The sequence below is a fragment of the Meriones unguiculatus genome, chromosome 17 (genome assembly GCF_030254825.1).
Source record: "Meriones unguiculatus strain TT.TT164.6M chromosome 17, Bangor_MerUng_6.1, whole genome shotgun sequence".
Classification (NCBI taxonomy): Eukaryota; Metazoa; Chordata; class Mammalia; order Rodentia; family Muridae; genus Meriones; species Meriones unguiculatus.
In genome coordinates, this window is record NC_083364.1 from 22,924,572 (window position 1) to 22,943,118 (window position 18,547).

General features: G+C 48.0%; 1 protein-coding gene across 8 annotated transcripts in view; it reads right to left on the bottom strand.

The window, feature by feature from the left end:
- Nucleotides 1-1,869: 1,869 nt before the first annotated feature.
- Nucleotides 1,870-18,547, bottom strand: part of Tango2 (transport and golgi organization 2 homolog) — a 41,715-nt gene continuing 25,037 nt past the window's right edge. For 6 of the 8 annotated variants that reach the window (XM_021645207.2, XM_021645206.2, XM_021645205.2 and 3 more), the window contains 7 exons: nucleotides 16,181-16,269; nucleotides 12,603-12,722; nucleotides 11,508-11,622; nucleotides 9,168-9,238; nucleotides 5,352-5,505; nucleotides 4,025-4,129; nucleotides 1,870-2,768 (listed from right to left, as the gene is read on the bottom strand). In XM_021645207.2, the coding sequence (XP_021500882.1) occupies nucleotides 2,648-2,768; nucleotides 4,025-4,129; nucleotides 5,352-5,505; nucleotides 9,168-9,238; nucleotides 11,508-11,622; nucleotides 12,603-12,722; nucleotides 16,181-16,269 (775 nt within the window). In that variant the 3' untranslated portion in view covers nucleotides 1,870-2,647. Of the gene's footprint in view, nucleotides 2,769-3,966; nucleotides 4,130-5,351; nucleotides 5,506-9,167; nucleotides 9,239-11,507; nucleotides 11,623-12,602; nucleotides 12,723-16,180; nucleotides 16,270-18,547 lie in introns of those variants that run through there. The other 2 variants (XR_009586871.1, XM_021645209.1) reach the window with 2 other exon arrangements.

An 18,547-nucleotide genomic window follows, 5' to 3' on the forward strand; every position in this document is an offset into this window, starting at 1 on the left:
AAGGTGAGGCTTGCAGCCTTGAGTACCCTTGGAGGCACTACCTTGCCTCTCTCCTGGCCTCATGTCCCTGCTTCCTCACCTGAGTGGCAACTAAGGAACCATAAAGCGCTTTCCAAGCCAAGTTCTTTACAGGCAAAGCTGTTTGCTCTCATAGCAAACACAGTGGTAATGAACACCTTATTCAGAAGAATATTTATTCGAGGTTTGGTTTTGAGTAGGGTTTTCGTTTGTTTTATGAGACAGGCTCTCACTAAGTAGTCCAGGCTGGTCTCTCTTTTTTTTTTTTTTTTTTTTTTGGTTTTTCAAGACAGGGTTTCAATGTGTAGTCTTGGCTGTCCTGGAACTTATTCTATAGACAAAGCTGGACTCAAACTCTGCTTTCCCAGTTGTGGGATTAAAGATGTGTATCCTCCCTGCCTCAGTCTCTGGAGTGCTGGGATCACAGGCATACATCACTACATTTGGCTTGTTTACTTGGGGGGATGGCTGAGGACTGAATTTGGAGTGTCAGGGCTGCTAGACAAGCACTGAGCTAGATGCCCATTGGTATTGCCCATTGGTATTGGTATCTTCCTTTAGAGCTTTGGAGGCTGGATGTCTGGATGGGGGCAGCAGCAAGGCTGCGCTCCCCGTGCAAGTTCCAGGTGCAACTTGGCTGGCGCAGAACTCCAGCATGCATGCACTGTGCATGTGTCTGTATCGCTGTCCCTTTTATATGAGTCACAGCTGGACAGTGCTGGCACACGCCTTTAATCTCAGCACTCAGGAGGCAGAGGCAGGCAGGTCTCTGAGTTCAAAGGCCAGCCTGGTCTACACAGTGAGTTCCAGGACAACCAGGGCTATACAAAGAAACCTGGTCTGAAAAAGAAAAAAAAAAAAAAAAAAAAAAAACAAACGTCACACTCGCTTGGGATGTGGAAGAACGACTCCATGCTATTGTCATTGTCTCTGCAAAGACAGTCTCCAGAAGGTCTCTGAGAGACTGGGGTAAGGATTTCCTTTGGGGGAAAATGTAACTTAGACCATAATACAAGCTATATTTTTGGGCAACTCCTTCCACAGGAGGCCACTGAGAAGCCCCAGGCAGACTTGGTCAGAGGGCTCTATGATCAGGATTTGGAAGGCTTTCACCGGCTGCCCAGCAGCACAGAGGCAGAGTAGACATCCGAGGGGTTCTCCTGAGAGTGGACACTATTATAGAGCAAGGGTGTAGGAGCTACAGTCTGAGGGGGTCAAGGCAGTGTGACACTCAGGACCTGCTTCTTTTCAGGGCGGGGTGATGTGCTTTGTTACCCACTTCAACCTTAGTTTGCACCTTAGTATTTCTCTTGACCCAAAGAACAAGTGGCAGAGACAGGAAGGGTAAAGACAGGCTCGTGTTCTTCCCTAGAGGAACCAGCAACTCATCATTCAGCCTAGGACGCTCCGTTCACGTCCACCCTGGGCTCACTACTCTGAAATGCCACATCAAAGGTGTCTGCTGAGCTACAAGGGAGCCTGAGCTATGGGGCTTCTAGCTGGCAGGGTGGAGGAGCATGGTTCCCAAGGCCCAGGGCTAAGAACACCCCCTACTCACCCATCCCCACCATTCTCTAGCTATCCTTTCTTGTGGGATATGAACCACAAAGGATCATAGGGACTCTATCTGGTGAATCCCTGGTGGCACCACAACCTGTAGTCACAAATAATGTTCTCTCATACCCTGGCTACTGCCTAAGGACAGACAGGCATACAGATAGACCTGCAAGTGTCCATCAGTGCTCCAGAGGGTATGTAAAAAAGAAAGATCCTCCAGTGGGCATCTGACCCACCATGACCGTTCCAGTTCTGACTGTTGCCACCAAACAAAGGAAGAACTCTGAAACAGCCTTATTCATCACAGCCTCCAAGTTTTATTCTCAACAGTGGACATTCACGCTCACATTCCTATGGAGTCCGGCTTGTGATGAGGGCGATGGGAGATGGCAGGGGCTGGCTGAGCCACTTGTTGAGACAGTCCTCAGCTCCTGGGCAAGCAGGAGTTTAAGAGATCCCAGGATCCACACAACAGGACTGACCAATGCACACAGGGTTCTTGTTCATGCAGAACCAGTGAACACACATGGAATCCCCTAACACATACAGAACTACAGGATCTCCAGTGAGACTCCATTTCTATCAGAGTGGGCTTTTCTTGTGCCTGATTCACTCAGTTTCTAACACGGCCAGTGCTCCTGCAGGGGGATGTCTGACTATGAAGAACTGAGACACAGTTGTGCTCTGCAGTCAGGAGAGGAAAGGCTGGTTTCTATAAAAAGCCTACTTTTGTTACCAATCCAGGGAAGAGACCCACTGGCCAAAGATGAGAAGTGAGAGGCACAGCCCCACTAGTCAGTCAGACACACGTGTGTGCATGGTGGTAGTGGCCGTGCATTCACATATGTATGATACACCTAGGCCTCAGAGCTAGTGTTCAACTTTGTCAATCCTCACTAGCACAAAGACAAACCCTGAGCTGAGTATGGGTAAAACAGATCAGAAGGTCCTGGTCTTAGGGATGCTGGCCGAGTCCCAGACGTGCAAGTGTGGCCATAGAAGGTTCCTATAGAAGCTGCATACTTGCCCCTTGAGGCACAGCATCCTAGGAATCCAGCAGAGTTAGCAGTGGCTAACTCTGTAGAGTGAACTCATAGGTGTTGGTCTCCCAGCGGGAGGTATCTTTGTCCAGCATGCTTCGTTCTGTGAAGGTCACGTGGCCATCTGCATCCACGAGGATGATGGTGTTGGTTCTGAAAGAAAGCATCCTTTAGTCCCAGCCCCACCTTTCAGATCCACAGCTGGGACCAGTCTTGAGGCTCGAAGGCATAACCATCACCATCCAGGGCCTGAGCTGGCTACTCAGATCTGCCTTCAGGTGGGTTATTGAAATAATAGCCTCAACTTCGAAGACATGAGGGAGCTCACCAGAGGCATCTGGGCTCTCTGGCCAGACTCACATTCAGTGAGTCCTATTACCATTGCTTAAAACAACCCAGCTTGGTCTGACCTTTTTCTATAGCAAGAACCAATTCACAGGCCAGGTGGTGGAAGCTTTAATCCCAGCACTCAGGAAGCAGAGGCAAGTGAATCTCTACGTTGGAAGCCAGCTTAGTCTACAGATCAAGCAGGACTGCCAGGGCTACACAGAGAAACCCTGTCTCAAACAAAAACAAATATATATATATATATATATATATATATATATATATATATATACCATCACATTCCTCACAGGGTGGCCCCAGCGCTGACCCACTGGCAGTACACTAGGCCCCCAGACACCTGGCCATGTTTTGCACTCAAGAACAAGAAGTTAAGTTCTAACCACTTGGGCACATGATCTGCTTAGCTAGAAAACTCGTTTCTTATCTTCTTCTTCCTCCACTGGCCCAGGCTAAGTCAGCTGGCTAATTTTTTTTTTTCTAGCCCACCCTATGGTAGGTTCTCATGTGTGAGCTCCTGCCTTTCAGAAGGGTGGGCACACATAGGAAAGACCAGCTCATAGCTGCCATCCAGCATGTAAATCACAGGCTTTAGAGAATCTGTACCAGAGCATAACCAACATTTGACAGTAGGAACATTCCAAATGTCATCTCTGGCTTCTTTCTTTCTTTCTCTTCCTTCCTTCCTTTGGTTTTATTCGAGACAGGGTTTCTCTGTGTAGCCTTGGCTGTCCTGGACTTGCTTTGTAGACCAGCCTGGCCTCCAACTCACAGAGATCCGCCTGCCTCTGCCAACTGAGTGCTAGGATTACAGACACGTACCACTGTGCCTGGCTCATCTTTAAACAGGCAAGGCAGCCAGGAGCCCCACCTAGGACACAGTGGCACTTCAGGAGTTCTGACCACTTGGTCCTGTGTATGCATGGACACATTACCTACGGAATCTACTCAACCTGCAGGTAAATCTAAAGACAGACTCTGGAATACACTGAGTCAGGGGAGGTACCTAGCCGTGGTCAGGGACACCCAAAGTGAATGTGCCCAGTAGTTCCAACTCCGATCACCTGGTGCCATAGGTGGCGCAGCGGACAAACACAGCTGCATACTTGCTCAGTATTGGCTGTACATACTCCCGGCCCTGGTCCTCAATGGCTGGGTCTGGCAGCTGTCTAGAAGGATAGAAGGTCAGAGAAGCTGTTAGTTCCTTATTGCCTGCCTGTAGCCTGTGTACACAGGGAACCCCGTTCGTAATGCTAGCAGCCTGAGATTCCCAAGGAGGCTTACTTATAAGTGTTCTACTTGGCTCCTTCTACTTTGTCATCCTTCCACTCCATCACTTATGACACCATCACTAAGCCTAGGCATCCAAATGGCATATGCACTCTCTCTTGTCTTAGTGGTACCCTGTGGGCATCAGTTCATATACGAGAGCCCCTTTAAACCCTGAGACTCACCAACTAGCGCAACTTGTACCATGACTAGGGTTATCAGTAAGAACAGCCAGGGCTGCAATTGGCCTGTCCAAGTGACTGAGGACTATCACTTGCTGAGCAAAGCCCAGCACAACACCCCCAAGAGAGCAGCTGATGCTAAGGCTAGAGAATGATGCTATGGCTCAAGGCCAACAGAAGAGACTAGGCAGGGATCAGGGCAACTCACCCTGTGAAGGATGACAGAATGGGGTGGGGAAGAGGCTCCTCTAAGAGACTGCAAGGTGAGAAATGTGGAAGGACACTGGGTCATCTGTGCAGAAAGTGGCCAAGCTTAGATGAGAATGGGAAGATGCATGGGATCATGAAAGAATATATGCCAGCTTGGTGGACACCAGGATTCTTGGCTGTGATGGCTGAAGCCAAGGGCCCAGAGTCTAAGGGTACCCCATGAAGAGGTCCATGGGCATGAAAGAGGGTGCGTATGTATGTGGGGGAGGGGTCTGTTCCTTCCAGGGATGGGTGTATCTATGCCTAATGCTTAGCTCCAAGGTTTCTGGAGACAGGGGATAGCAAACAATGTCAAACCCTAGACCTGCTCTCATTGGCTTCTGTATTTTTCTGGCTCTTCTCCCTAAGATTTGTTGAACAGCTAGAACCTTCTAGAATATCACACTAGCTCTCCTTGTAGAAGGAGGCCAGACTTCAGAAAACACCAAGTTTCTCAGAGCATAGAACACTGTCTGCACCATCTCTCATTTTCCAGGGCCCTACTGGAAACCCTGACTGCATCCCCAAGAGGAATAAGCCTGAGTCTTAAGGAGACAGAGGAACATGTCAGGCAGGCTGTCCAGTAGCTGGGAGCCAACCTGCTCATCTTCGCAAACCTTAAATGTAGTAGAGCCTGCCTTCCTCCCTGCACTAGACCTGTGTGGCTGGCCCACAGGACGCGCTCACTTACGCCTCCTCATTGTTGAGTACATCTAGGAGATGGGTGATGAGGGTGTCCTTAGGGAGCGCCTCGCTCTGCTCCACCACTTCCATGAAGAGTTGCTTGCCAAAGCACAGCTTCTTCCAGGGTGTCTCCAGCAGGGCATTGCTTAGCCCATAGGTTCCTGTAGGAAGAAGGTCAGCCTGGCCAGGCAGAGGCCCCAGGTAGCTGGGGCAGATGGCTTACAGCCAAGCATCCAAACAAGACACCAGGGGAAGCCTAATCTGATGTGGGTCCAGCTGAATCCCTGGAACACCACTCTGGCTTTGCTGGAGCCCCCGAGGCCAAGCTGTCACCCCAAATGTCACTGTTTTCTTTCTTGTTGAAGTAGCGTGGAAGATCATTCTGTAATAGAGCTGGGTGATTCACAAAGAATGGAATTGGACCTGATCTCACACCCAATACAAAAATTAAGTCAAGGCCAGCAAGATAGCTCAGTGGGTAAAGGCACCTGCCACCAAGCCTGACGACCTGAGTTCAAGCTCTGGGTCTACACGGTGGAAGGAGAGAACTGACACCTGCAAGTTGTCCTCTGACCTCTACATGCAAGCTGAGGCATGAGCACGCAGGTACACATACACATATGCACAATGTCTGAGGCAAGTTTGTTTACATGAAACGCTGTCTCCTGAAACCAAACCAAAACAAAAAGGAACAGCTTTAGGATCAAGTGTGGCCGCATGTATCTACAGTCCCAGATCTCAGGAGACTGAAGCAGGATTGTGGCAGGTTTGAGGCTAGCCTACACAGCAAGATTCAGGTCAGGTCGGCCTGGGCTAGAGTAAGAGTTTGTCCCAAAGCTCAAGCAGCGCGCACGCCCACACATATACACACACACCAGAGAGAGTAAACACATTTTTAAAAGACAAAGCTTCATAACCTTATATCAAGCAATGATTTATTAGGTAAGACAACAAAATCATAGCAACGAGATAAATGGGACCTCATGTAAATTTAAATTTATGCATTTTAAAAAAAAGTGTCAGAGAAGTTAAATAAAACACAAAATGTGGGAAAGGATTTTTGCAAGTTAGATATCTGATGATATTTGTAGATTTCAGAAAGAACTTCTACAAGACAAAAAGAACAAAATTTTCAAATGAGCAGACCACACCTGTAATTCAGCACTCAGAAGGCAGCAGTATATATCTTTGGATATACACTGAGTTTGAGTCTGGCTAGCCTGGGATACATAAGCCCCCTGCCCACCCCACTCTCCCCAAAAAAGAAAGAGGTGGGGGTAATGATGTCAAAGGTAAAGAGCTTTGCCTACTATGCCAGAGGCCTTGGGTCTGATTCACCAGCACCTCAGGCTGGGCATGGGGAGACAGGCTGGGGTGTGTCTCTGTGGTACAGTATGTGATCATCATGTTTCAGGGCCTGGGTTCCATCTCTAGAACCCTCTCCCTCTAAAGACAGAGAACACTAAGTCCTGGAGAGACTTTGGAAAAGAGGAACCTTTATAAACCACTGGCAGAAACGTAAAATGGTGCAGGTGCTTTGGCAAACCATATGGAAGTTCCTCAAAAGGCTTAAGTGGAGGGAGATGTTCTGGGCCCGTGAGACGGCTCAGGAGAAAAGGCACTTAAAAACATCCAGATAAGTGAGCCAAACTAGAAGTCAGCTTCCTTCACTACAAGGCTGGTTCATCTGAACAAAATGTCCAGAATGTATAATCCTGAGAGACAGTGGATGAATAGGAGCAAGGGCAGATGGTTCTAGATTTTAGTTGTCGGTGTTTTGTTTTGTTTTGTTCTTGGTGGGTGACAAATTCTGAAATTACCTGGAGCTCCCTACATAAGCCAGGCTGGCCTTAAACTCACAGAAATCACCTGCCTCTGCCTCCTGAATGCTGGGATTAAAGGTGTGCACACCCAGCCCAAGTCACCGTTTGTTTTTTTACTTTATTGATTTTTTGGTTTATTGAGATAGGGTCTTAGTACATAACCTTGGCTGGCCTGAAACTCACTGTATAAACCAGGTTGGCCTTGAACTCAGAGAATCACCAGCCTCTGCCTCCTGAGTGCTGAGATTGAAAGGTGTGCACCGCTACATCCAGCTTCACATTTGATTGTAAATGGAGCCCAGACTGACCTCAAAGGATAATTCCTCTGCCTCATCCTCCTGAGTACTGGGATACAGATGTGCCACCACTGCCAACTTGTATAGAACTTCCTTCCTTCCTTCCTTCCTTCCTTCCTTCCTTCCTTCCTTCCTTCCTTCCTTCCTTCCTTCCTTCCTTCCTTCCTTCCTTCCTTCCAAAAGCTTGTCAGCTTGTCATGGAGCCTTGGCTGGCTTTGAACTTATTCTAGATCAGCTGGACACGAAATTATGATTGTCTTTTTGCCTTTGCCTCACTAGTGCTGGGATTTTAGGCTTGTGCCACCAGAGCTGGCTGTGTGACAGATTTTATGTGCACAGCAATGTGAGAGTCACATTTCAATGGAAGTTTTTTTGTTTTTGTTTTTGTTTTTTGTTTGTTTGTTTTTTGAGACAGGGGCCCATTCTATAGTTCTGTAGTCCAGGGTAGATTGACATTCACTATGTAGTCATTGCTGGATTTAAACTCAGGACAATTTGCTTGCTTAAAGGCAGGGGGCTGAGTGTTTGCTAAGAGGGTGTTTAGTAGGTGTGACTGCCTCGGTTCAGTTCCCAACACCAGAAAGAAGGGAAGTGGATATAGCTCAAGTAGGGGCAAGCTTGGGACTAAATCATGAGATAGATGGAAAGAAATTCTACTATAAAAGACTGAGAGAAAATAAGCTCCAATCAGGGAGTCTTCAGCTCTGAGAACAGTAGGCCTCATCCCTTGGCTTCCAGCTGCTCTCCCAGAGGCCTCTGGGCCACTTGAGATTGGGCTGGTATGAGAAGAGCTCCTGGGATACAAAGCCCCATTCAATGGATCTGCAGACCCCAAGAAGCTGAAACAAAGGGGCTCTGAGAGAAACAGAGAGGCAAGACCTGGCTGAAGGTGAACCCAAATGAACCCAAGTCAGGCATTGACTGCTGCTTGGGAGTGCTCCTGGGGCTTCTTGGGCCTGTCCTGGAGCTTGCACAGGAAGGACAGGATATACACCACCAAGGGCAGTGAGGGTGCCATGGCTAGGGTGCCCAGAGCTTGCAGAGAGCCCTATGTGAGGAATGTGTAAGAGAGCCAGTAGAATGGACTAGAAACCATGCTTTGGTGTGGGCTACCTATTCTGGGGTTCAAACCCAGTATTAGAAATTCTGGTGTGAAGCAACCCAAGACTATTAGCACTATTACCCCCTGGAGCCAATAGCACAGGCAGGATAGAGCTATTCAGCTATCCTGGGGGCTCCTCCCACTTCCCTTGAGCTCCACCTGGTACACATCTTGGGCCTACTACTGATCCCCAGTAGGAGGCAGTGACATGTGCCCTCAACATGACTTAGTGGCCTGTGCCAACTGCCTAGGAAAGACTTCATAACTTGGGGATGCAGAAACTGTAGTATGAATGAAAACTATCACACAGAGGTGTGATATAGCTGTTGTTGAGGACACTGACTCTTACCCTAGGGGAAGGAATGCTTGATATGGGACCAAAGTCAGTGTCCAAGGCCCACAGACCCAAGATGTCACCAGCAAGGATTACCCTCAGGCTGTGAATGAAGGAGAAAGCAGCTGACCCCAGGTTGGGTCACCCTGTGCTGTGTGGGACCCCATTCATGCTGTTGCCTGGGGGTCCTGCTTAGTCTTGGCACACAGTATTCCCAACACAGGAGGCAGCCCCCACCCTGTCTGTCTGGACACCAAAGCAGGCTCACCTGGTGCCAAGACAATAGGCTCAGGCTCCCCCCGGTTCCCATAGTAGCAGACGACGTCTCCTTTTGCTGTGCTGTGAATGGAAGCCAAAAGCCAGAGAACGTCAGATAGCAGACACCAGCGCCCCCAGTTCCCAGCACTGCCTAGTGATCTCATGGCCCTGTCTCTAGCCTGGCCTGGCGACAAAGACAATGGACCATTCAGCCCACTAGGGGCCTGGAAAGCTGGTCCAGAGACACAAGGCCCTGTCCAGCCTTACAGGTACATTCCTGGCTCACTACTGGAGCCAGCAGAATGGGAAGTTCCTCATACTTCTCTAAATGTCCCACGGCATGGGCATGCTGTGATAGCTGCACCCCACCTCAGCCTATACGGAGGGTCACGGCTGCCACCCATATGGCTAATCTTTAAGTGCTGTGACACGTAGCCTTAGAATAGGCCCTTGAGCAAAGTAGCAAAGACTATATTCTACTACTTTAACATTTTACAACTATTTACAAGGCTCTACCTGCTGAAAATGCCCCCGCTCCTCCATGCCATAGTGAGCCTTTAAGTTGGACCTCAGAATTGATTCTGAAATACGTTCCAAATGGACAAACAAACAGGGGTGGCTTTGGCTACTGAGACAACTCCTCTGGTTCCACACGGGCATCACGCATGACTTGCCCCCAGCCCTAGTCTGGGTTCATATCCCTTTCACATTCTTCCTCACCCCAGCCCTTGCAACTTTCTTAAGATTTTTAGATAATAAATGTTGAAGATTTTGTTGGTTGGAGGTGGGGTGGTGCAGGCTGTTTTGTGTAAGATGTGTGTGCACATGTCTAAGGACCCATGGAACCGAGTACCTATGTCAGGGTCTCTGTCACCATTGCCATGGACCAGACAAAGGAAAGGGCAGCTGTGTCCAGGACAAATCTTTCTCCATTGTAGGCCTTGGTTTCTTTTTGTTGTTTTTAAAGATTTGTGTTACTTCTGATTGTGTGTGTATGGGTGCCTATAGAGGCCAGAGACATAGGATCCCCTGAAGCTAGAATTTCTGGAGCCATTTGACATGGATGCCAAGAACTGAACTCCAGTCTTCTGCAAAAGCTGTATGCACTCTTAGCTGATACACCATCTGTCCAGCCTCAGTCTCCAGCCTTGGTTGCTTGTTTTGAGACAGGGTCTCACTATATAGTCCTAGCTGCTCTACAACTCTTTATGTAGACCAACTGGCCTTGAACCCATTGAGATCTGCCAGTCTCTGCCTCTCAAGTGCCCCAGCACTTGAAGGTGTGCATTGTCACACCTAGCTTGGTTTATCAGTACACACCAACTGTTGCCCTGCAGCATCAGCTGTGGCATCAGGAGTCTGACTTGTGGGATGGCTCTTTAGCTGTCCTCTGACCCTGCAGGGTCTATAGAAAGGAAGGCTACTCAGATTTCCAGACGCCCAACTGCAGGAGCCACTGTGTATCTGCTTGGAGAACAACAGCCTTGCTTCTAGCATTTGACATAGCCACTGAATAACCATTCCTTCATGCACCGTAGCCATGGCTCCAGTCTCCTGGGGCTGGATCAAACACACATGGAACTACTACTGAAAATGCACACACAGCTGCATGTTTGAAGAGGACAGGGAGCACAGGCTTATGGCCTCAGGAGCCCCCGAAGGGAGAAGGGAGGATGGAAGCATGCCCTTCTACTCTGGGCCTTCTTCCTGCGACTACTGCACCTCACTCAGCTTCCAAATTAAGTCAGTGTGCTCACTGTAGTTCAGAAATGACACAGGGCACATCCTACACAATGGATGTTCAAGACATGCTGGGCCTAGGGCTCATCTACAGACCTGCTCCTGTGGAAGGAGGCAGCTCAGAACAGGCATCTGGACATAGGCTGACAGCAGCATACCTCAGGAGGAAGACCCCAGCTAACAGCATTCACTGACATCAGGGAGAAAAGAGAGGTAAAAGATACTTAACTCCCTGAAAGGCCAAGCAATTGCCAAGATGAGAACCACCTGGAAGCTCAAGTACCTGGTCAAGACAGACTGACACCAGCTGTTATGAAGTGTCCCAGAGGAGGAGACAGATGCCCAGCTGGAGTTGCCCCAAGACAAAGGCTCTTCAGTCTGAGCGCTGCCAGCTCCCAGTTAACTCACTGTAGGGAGCCTGCGACCTTCATGCCATCTCAAGAATCCCTGAGCTTTACTTCCTGTTCTCAGGTAGCGGATCTGGGACAGGCCCAACCGTCAGATGCTTGCCAAACACCCACCCAGGAAAGTCCTGGGGAAGGTACCAAGCTGACTGGGGTGGGGCCTGTATAGAGAAGTGCTAAAGCCCGAGTCTCCAAGGCAAACTCACCTCAGGTCAGCTGCTATGAGGTTGAAGCCATTGTACAGGTGGCCCTCTGTAGAGACCTTCTTCAGGTAGGACAGGCTGTCCATGTCACTGGTCAGAAAGTGAGACACTAGTTCACCTGTGGGCAGGGAAAACATCAGCAGCCAAGGCAGCAGACATGAATTGCTGCCCCGGGAAAGACTGAAATAGGGTCTTCGGGGAGGACGTAGGAAGAGGGGTTCCACTGAGACTCCAGCACCTGGATTTCTGTGAGTTCAAAGCCAGCCTGATCTACAAAGTGAGTCCAAGACAGCCAAGGCTACACAGAGCAACCCTGTCTTGAAAAAAAAAAAAAAAACAAAAATAAAAAATAATAAAATAAAAAAGGAAAGATGAAACTCGGGGCTAGAGAGATGGTTTAGTGCTTAAGAGCACTAGCTGCTTTTCCAGAGGTCCTAAGTTCAACTCCAAGCACCCACATAGCATCTCACAATCATCTATAATGAGATCCACTGCCCTCTTCTGGCGTGCAGGAATACATGTACTCATAAACATAAATAAATCAATCTCTTTAGAAAATAAAAGAAATGCTGAGCATGGGGATGCATGCTTTTTATCCTAGCACTTGGGAGGCAGAGACAGGTGGAGCTCTTTGAATTCAAGGCCAGCTTGGTCTATAAAGTGAGTTCCAGGAAAGCCAAGGCTACACACAGAAAAACCCTGACTAGAAAAACAAATAGATAAATAAATAAATAAATAGACAAACAAACAAATAAAATAACAATAATAATAACAAATAAAAATAAAAGAAATAAATAAAAGATGAAACTCAATGGCCAGGGTCAGGGAGTCATAAGCCTGAAGGACACTGCCTGGTATAATCATATTGGCAACATTTGGCCAGCTCTTCCCTCCAGCTCTTCTTCCTGTCACTGCTGTGACAGGCACATGGAGGATGTGGGGCTCACGAACAGAAGCCCTAGCAAGGTGCCTCCCTTCTTTACTCCTTCCCCACTGTACCAGGACCTGTCCACTTCCATTGCCCTGCCAGTCTTACCTAGCTCCACCCCAATGTGCCTTGCCCTCCCCAGGTCCCACCCGAGCCCACAGACCCCATACCTCTCCCACGGGCGTCTGGCTCTTGCCGGGGCTGCAGGTAGTTGGTGAGCGCCCCCAGCTTCCCACGCGTGCTGATGCCCAGCCATGTTCCTCCTGCCCTGCCTTCCTCCATGTCGAGCCCTATGGCAGACGACAACATTACCACCAGCCATGTTCCTGTGATGGGCCTCACTGGCACCCTCTTGCCCAGCCCTCATGGAGCATGCCAGGACATACAGCTTCTCATAGGGTCAATGCTGCTGCCACGAGGTCCTACACTAGGTTCTCCAGGCCCAGGGGTGTTTATGTGAGAGAGACCCTAGACAACAGGAGGGGTCACACTCAGACTATTAGGTCACTGCACTCAGTCTGAGGAGTTATTAAGACATCATGTAAGAAAGTACTTGTTTATGTGAGTGTGTATATGTGTGATATGAATGTGTTATTTGTACACTGTGTGCTAGTATAGGTACTTGTGCACAAGTGAGAGCTACAGGAAGAGAAGTGTCTTGCTCTATCACTTTCCACCTCATCCCTTATAGCAGCATCTCTCTCTAAATCTAGAACCAGGCCTGGGTCAGCATGCATCACTGATCCTGTCTCTGCCCTGACCGTACTGGGTTATAGGTACACTCATGGCCATGATGGTGGGTGCTAGGATTTGAACTCAGATCCTGGTGCTTACCTGCTGAGGCATCTCCCTGACCCTAAAATGTCATTTCTCAGAATCAATATTAACAACAACAACAACAACAAAAATATAAAATGTAAACGCAGGAAAGAAAATACAACTGAAAGGTAGGGAGCAGATTCATAGCCACAGAAAGCCCAAATAAACCCGACAACCCACTAGAACTAGCAACAAGTGGGCTCAAGAACTAGGAGACACACACTTGCTTGTTCACTTATTTAGTGCTGCTCTTTGAGTCAAGACCTAACGTAGCTCAGGCTGGTCTTCAATTTACTATGCACTTAACACTGACCTTGAACATGTGATTCCTCTGCCTCAGCCTAAGTGCTGGCGTCACTGGTGTGTGCCACCCATGGCTGGTGTATGCAGTGCATGCTAGGCAAGCACTCCACTAACTGAGCCAAACCCTTATCCCTACTTTGTTTTTGTAGTCAGGGTCTTTGTTTCCGTAAGTCTGGAAGGCTGTGACCTGGACCTCATGGTGATATTCCTGTCTCAGACTCAAAAGTTTTGCAGTTTTAGTGCTACACCACCACACTTGGCTTAGAAAATGAAATTTTAAATATACCATTTAAAATTTGAACTCTTGGGCTCAAAATATCAGGTATGATGAGCGTGCTCAGCTCACGGGACTGTAACAGAGACGGTGGTATTGGCACGGGATCTACACAAATCGGTGTGACACAGCCAGATCAGTGTGACACAAGGGTCCAGAGCAGACCCACCTATGTATCCTCAACCGATTTCAATAAACAGCACTACAATGACTAGAGGAGTAGGTCTCAGCCCTTAGCCCATATCAGGCACAAAAACTGATTTTACAGCTGGGGGAAGAGTTAGTTACTTGCTTGCCTTGCAAGCATGACGACCTGTTTGAGTTCCAGAACCCTGCAAGATTTAGGGTGTGGGGGTGCTGGCAGATCATGGAGTGAGCTTCAGGCCAATGAGACTTGTCTGAAAGGTGGTGGCTAGTGTTCCTGAAGCTGTTATTTGGGCCCATGCACACACATACACACAATAAAAATTTAAAACAAAAGTCAGACTGTCAACTAGAGGCTTTTATAGAAAAACGTTATGGCCTGGAGGAGGAACAGGCTTCCTCAAAAAGACAAAGAAGAACAAACCATAAAACTATTTAACAGTGTTAACTATTTAACAGTTAAAAATTTTAACATTATTTGTTAAAAATAGTGTTCTGCTCACCATAAGATCCTAAGGAAATTAGTGGACAGCCCATTTATCCAACAAAAGATGCATATACAGAATGCATAAAGAAACCCTAAAAATCAACAATTGAAAAATGAATGAGCTCTCACTGTCTAGCCAAGCAACAGATTTCCTCTCCCACATAAAACCACCACAAAATAAATAAATAAATAAAGACATGGGCTTTCAGAGGAGGATTTGAACAGCGCACAGTAGTGAGCCACCATGTGGGTGCTGGGAATTGAACTCAGGACCTCTGGAAGAGCAGTCATTGCTCTTAGCCTCTGAGCCATCTCTCCAGCCCTAGCGCACAGTAGTGAACGCCTACAGTTCCAACAGTCAGAAGGCAGAGGCAGCAAGCTGCAGGCCAGTCAGAAACAAAGTGAGAGACAAAACAAGGTGGACTGGCAACACGCATCAGCGGATAAAGGCATTTGCTGCCATGCCTAATGTTTGACCCCGATAACCCCCAAGGCCGAAGTGAGAGCACGCACACACACACATTTGGGCGTGCACACAAGAGCCCCACAACACATAAATAAAGTGAAAGCAAAGCTGGGTGTGGTGGCACAAGAAGGTGGCTCTCCAACTTTGAGGTCAGCCAGAGCTACATAGGGAGGTCCTTTCATGGAAGGAAGGAAGGAAAGAAGGAAGGAAGGAAGGAAGGAAGGAAGGAAGGAAGGAAGGAAGGAAGGAAGGAAGGAAGGAAGGACAAATGGACAAACAAAAAGGGAACTGGTAAGATAAAAAGTAGTCCTGACCCCCATACAGGAAGGCAGCACATGCATGTGAAGGTGGCACGTGCACACGCACGCACACATACTCACTCACTCACAAATAAACAGATAAATAAATGTAATTTCAAAAAGATAAAGAGTTTGAGAGACAAGGAACAAATGAGATGAGACCATGAGCCCCATGATTAGAGTCCTCAGGACCTAGCAGACTTTGAGAACAGAACTGGAGGTTCAGGCAGGCTAAGGTCAGGGTTCATGGGATAGTAGAACAAAGGGGCCAGAACTGTTTCCAGAGAGTAAGTGATTGTGACAGGAGCAAAAGAACCACACAGAAGGACTACAGTGGACAGCACTGACTCAGGACAGGGAGGGCTGCCTGCTCTCAGAAGCCAGACTGGAAAACCCATTAACTCTGGGGCTCTGAGTAACTACCCACCAGGAAGGCCACCCATGCCTCAGGAGTCAAAAATACTAAGTTCTAATGGAGCTGGCTCCTCACCTGCCTAACAGGCCTTAAAGCAAATATCAAACTCTCTTAACAACTGGTCTGCATCTAGAAAAGATTTAATGATGATGGCAATATTTTTAGGAACATAAAATGCACCCAATATGAGCCTTTGCTGGGAGTCAAGGGAGAAACAGCGGCTTAGGTGGAAACATGAACACAGATACAAAAACATACGTAGATAGACACACAACGAGGATGCCCCAAACAAAGCAATGTGGTCCCTTCTCATCGGCTGACCATTCTTCCAGGACTCCATAGCACGTAAGGAAACATGGGTATACTGGTTAGCCAGTTCTAAGAGGTACTTAATTCTGGCACTGGATGGTCCTCAAAGCCACTCATGCCTACTTAAGAACTGAGCACTCGTGTGTGGAGGCCTGTTTAGAGGATACCGCCTCACCAAACTAGAGGAACACAGTGAAGAGCTGCTGCTCACCAGGTGTGAAGAAACACTTACCACTGAGGATCTCATTGTTGTTTCCCCAGAAGTCTGCCAACTTGGACGGTCTGTGGTAGAATTCATCTCTGTTAGCTGCCAAGATGAGCCTGGGAGAAGAAAGTTCAAGGAACCCATGTGTGGGGGGGCTGACCTGCATGTGCTCTGCCATGGAGCTGCAGCTTCTCTTGCTTAGCGTTAACTCTGCAGCAGCGGCAACGTAAACCAGAACCTCGCCCACAAGTCCTCTCCATGTGCCACAGGTCCACAGACGCTCTAGCAGCTCCTGAGAACCCACACTCAGAGGCCCTGCTCAGGAGACAGGCAGGTGCTGAGAAAAGATGCAAGTATGAGGTAGGATAGAAAGAAAATTAAGGAGCTGTGGGAATGGGAAGGGTTGATGTGTCTCACAAACTCAGAGCTGCAAATTCTAGTATAATTAATATTCACTGGCAAGGTTGCCTTCATAGAGCAGGTTCAGCAGTTAAGAGCATGGGATGTTTTTCCAGAGGACTGCAGTTCAATTCCCAGAACCCACATTAGGCAGCTCACAATCACCTGTAACCCCAGCTCACAGATCCCACACATCTGGTATCTGTGGACACCTGTATTTAGGTGCACATAGTCATAAAAACATAAATAATTCAAAATAAAATAAATCTTTTTTTAAAAGATTGCTTACATAGAGAAAGTATTTATATATATATATATATATATATATATATATATTTTTTTTTTTTTTTTCAAATAAGAACATTAAAATAACCCGGGTGTGGGGGCCTGTAATACCAGTACTCAGGCAGGCAGATCTCAGCGTTTCAGGCCAGCCAGGGCCACACAATAGGACCTCCATCTTAAAAAATAAATAAAAAGAATCACACTGCCACACTTTACTACCTTACCTGAGCAGAAACCTCTCAGGCTGCTATGCGAGGCGGTGGGAAAGCATGGAGTTGTACCTCTGGTCTCTGCCTGATGGCCACTGACAGATTTTTGTGGCTCAGCTTGAGGAGACAGACCTACCAGGTCTTGTGGGCTAGCCTCATTCCATGCCACACCCAAAAGGGTCAGACCAATAAGGATTCTTCATGGCATTACCAAGCACGCAGGCAACAGGCTAGAGAGTAGGGCATGTCCTACTGCCTATCTGCTCCATCCAGGGCAAATGCCCAGGCAGACCATCAAAAAGAGCTTGAGAAGCTGTAATCTCACCTCTCAGGGAGGCAGAGGCAGGAGGATCTCTGTGAGTTCAAGGCCATCCTGGTCAAAAAGCAAGTCCAGGACAGCTGAGGGTACACAGAGAAACCCTGTCTCAAAAAAAGAAAAAAAAATGGAGCTTGAGAGGACACACTGGACATCCAAAGCCCTTGGGGGTAGGGGGACCCTCTGGGAGACTGCTCCATCTTGCTTTCAGAAGAGGAATGGGAACGGTCCAGGAACTGGCTCTTGAGTGCTCTGGGTCTCCCATGGAAGCCTCACCACTTCCAGACAGGCCTATTCTCTTGCCCCCAACTCTCACTTCAGCAGAGTTACCTAGGGTAGGGAGAGGTCATTCACTGTCCTTCCTACAGACACTGTAGGAACAGTTCTCTGCATCTTCAACATCCAAGTTCCAACAAGCCCTTGTCTTCCCTTCTCTGTTCTGCCTCTTTTTGAGGGTAGAATTGTCCCCTACCTTGGTGGCAACGCTAGCATGCCCATGGCCATATTTTTCATTGAGGCCAGCCTGCAGCGGCCAGGAGAAAGAAACCATAGCCTCCAAGGCATGAGCTGCAGTGAGGACACGGGGGGGGGGAGGGGCTGGGAGCCCCCATTCTTCCAGCTTCTACCTGGTCCTGCGCAAGTTCCTTGCTCAAATAGGGTTTCATCTATTCTTGGACTCCTGATGGCAGAACCAGGAAGTCCCTGTGCTGTCAGCAAGCTCTGCACCCGGAGCCAGGCTGGGACCGTTGGCCCCAGGAACTGATTCTTATATAACTTTAATAAATGAAACATGAAACAAATAAATAAAAGGGGAAAGAAAAGAAAAAAGCTGACTAAGCAGAATCTTCTATCCTTAGATGTCCAACTACTTCTATTTTTTTTTAAAGATTTATTTATTACTTATGCAATGTGTGTTAGCATGTACACCTGCACGCCAGAAGAGGGAACCAGATTTCATGTTTAGATGGTTGTGAGCCACCATGTGGTTGCTGGGAATTGAACTCAGGACCTTTGGGAAGAGCAATCAGTGCTCTTATCCTCTGAGCCATTTCTCCAGCACCCCAACTACTTCTATTTTAAAAATAGATTTTCTTGAACTTTTTATTATTTTTTGTGTATGGGGGCTGTATGTCTATACATCACCTACCTGCAGCCCATGGAAGCCAAAGAACTGGATCCCTGGAA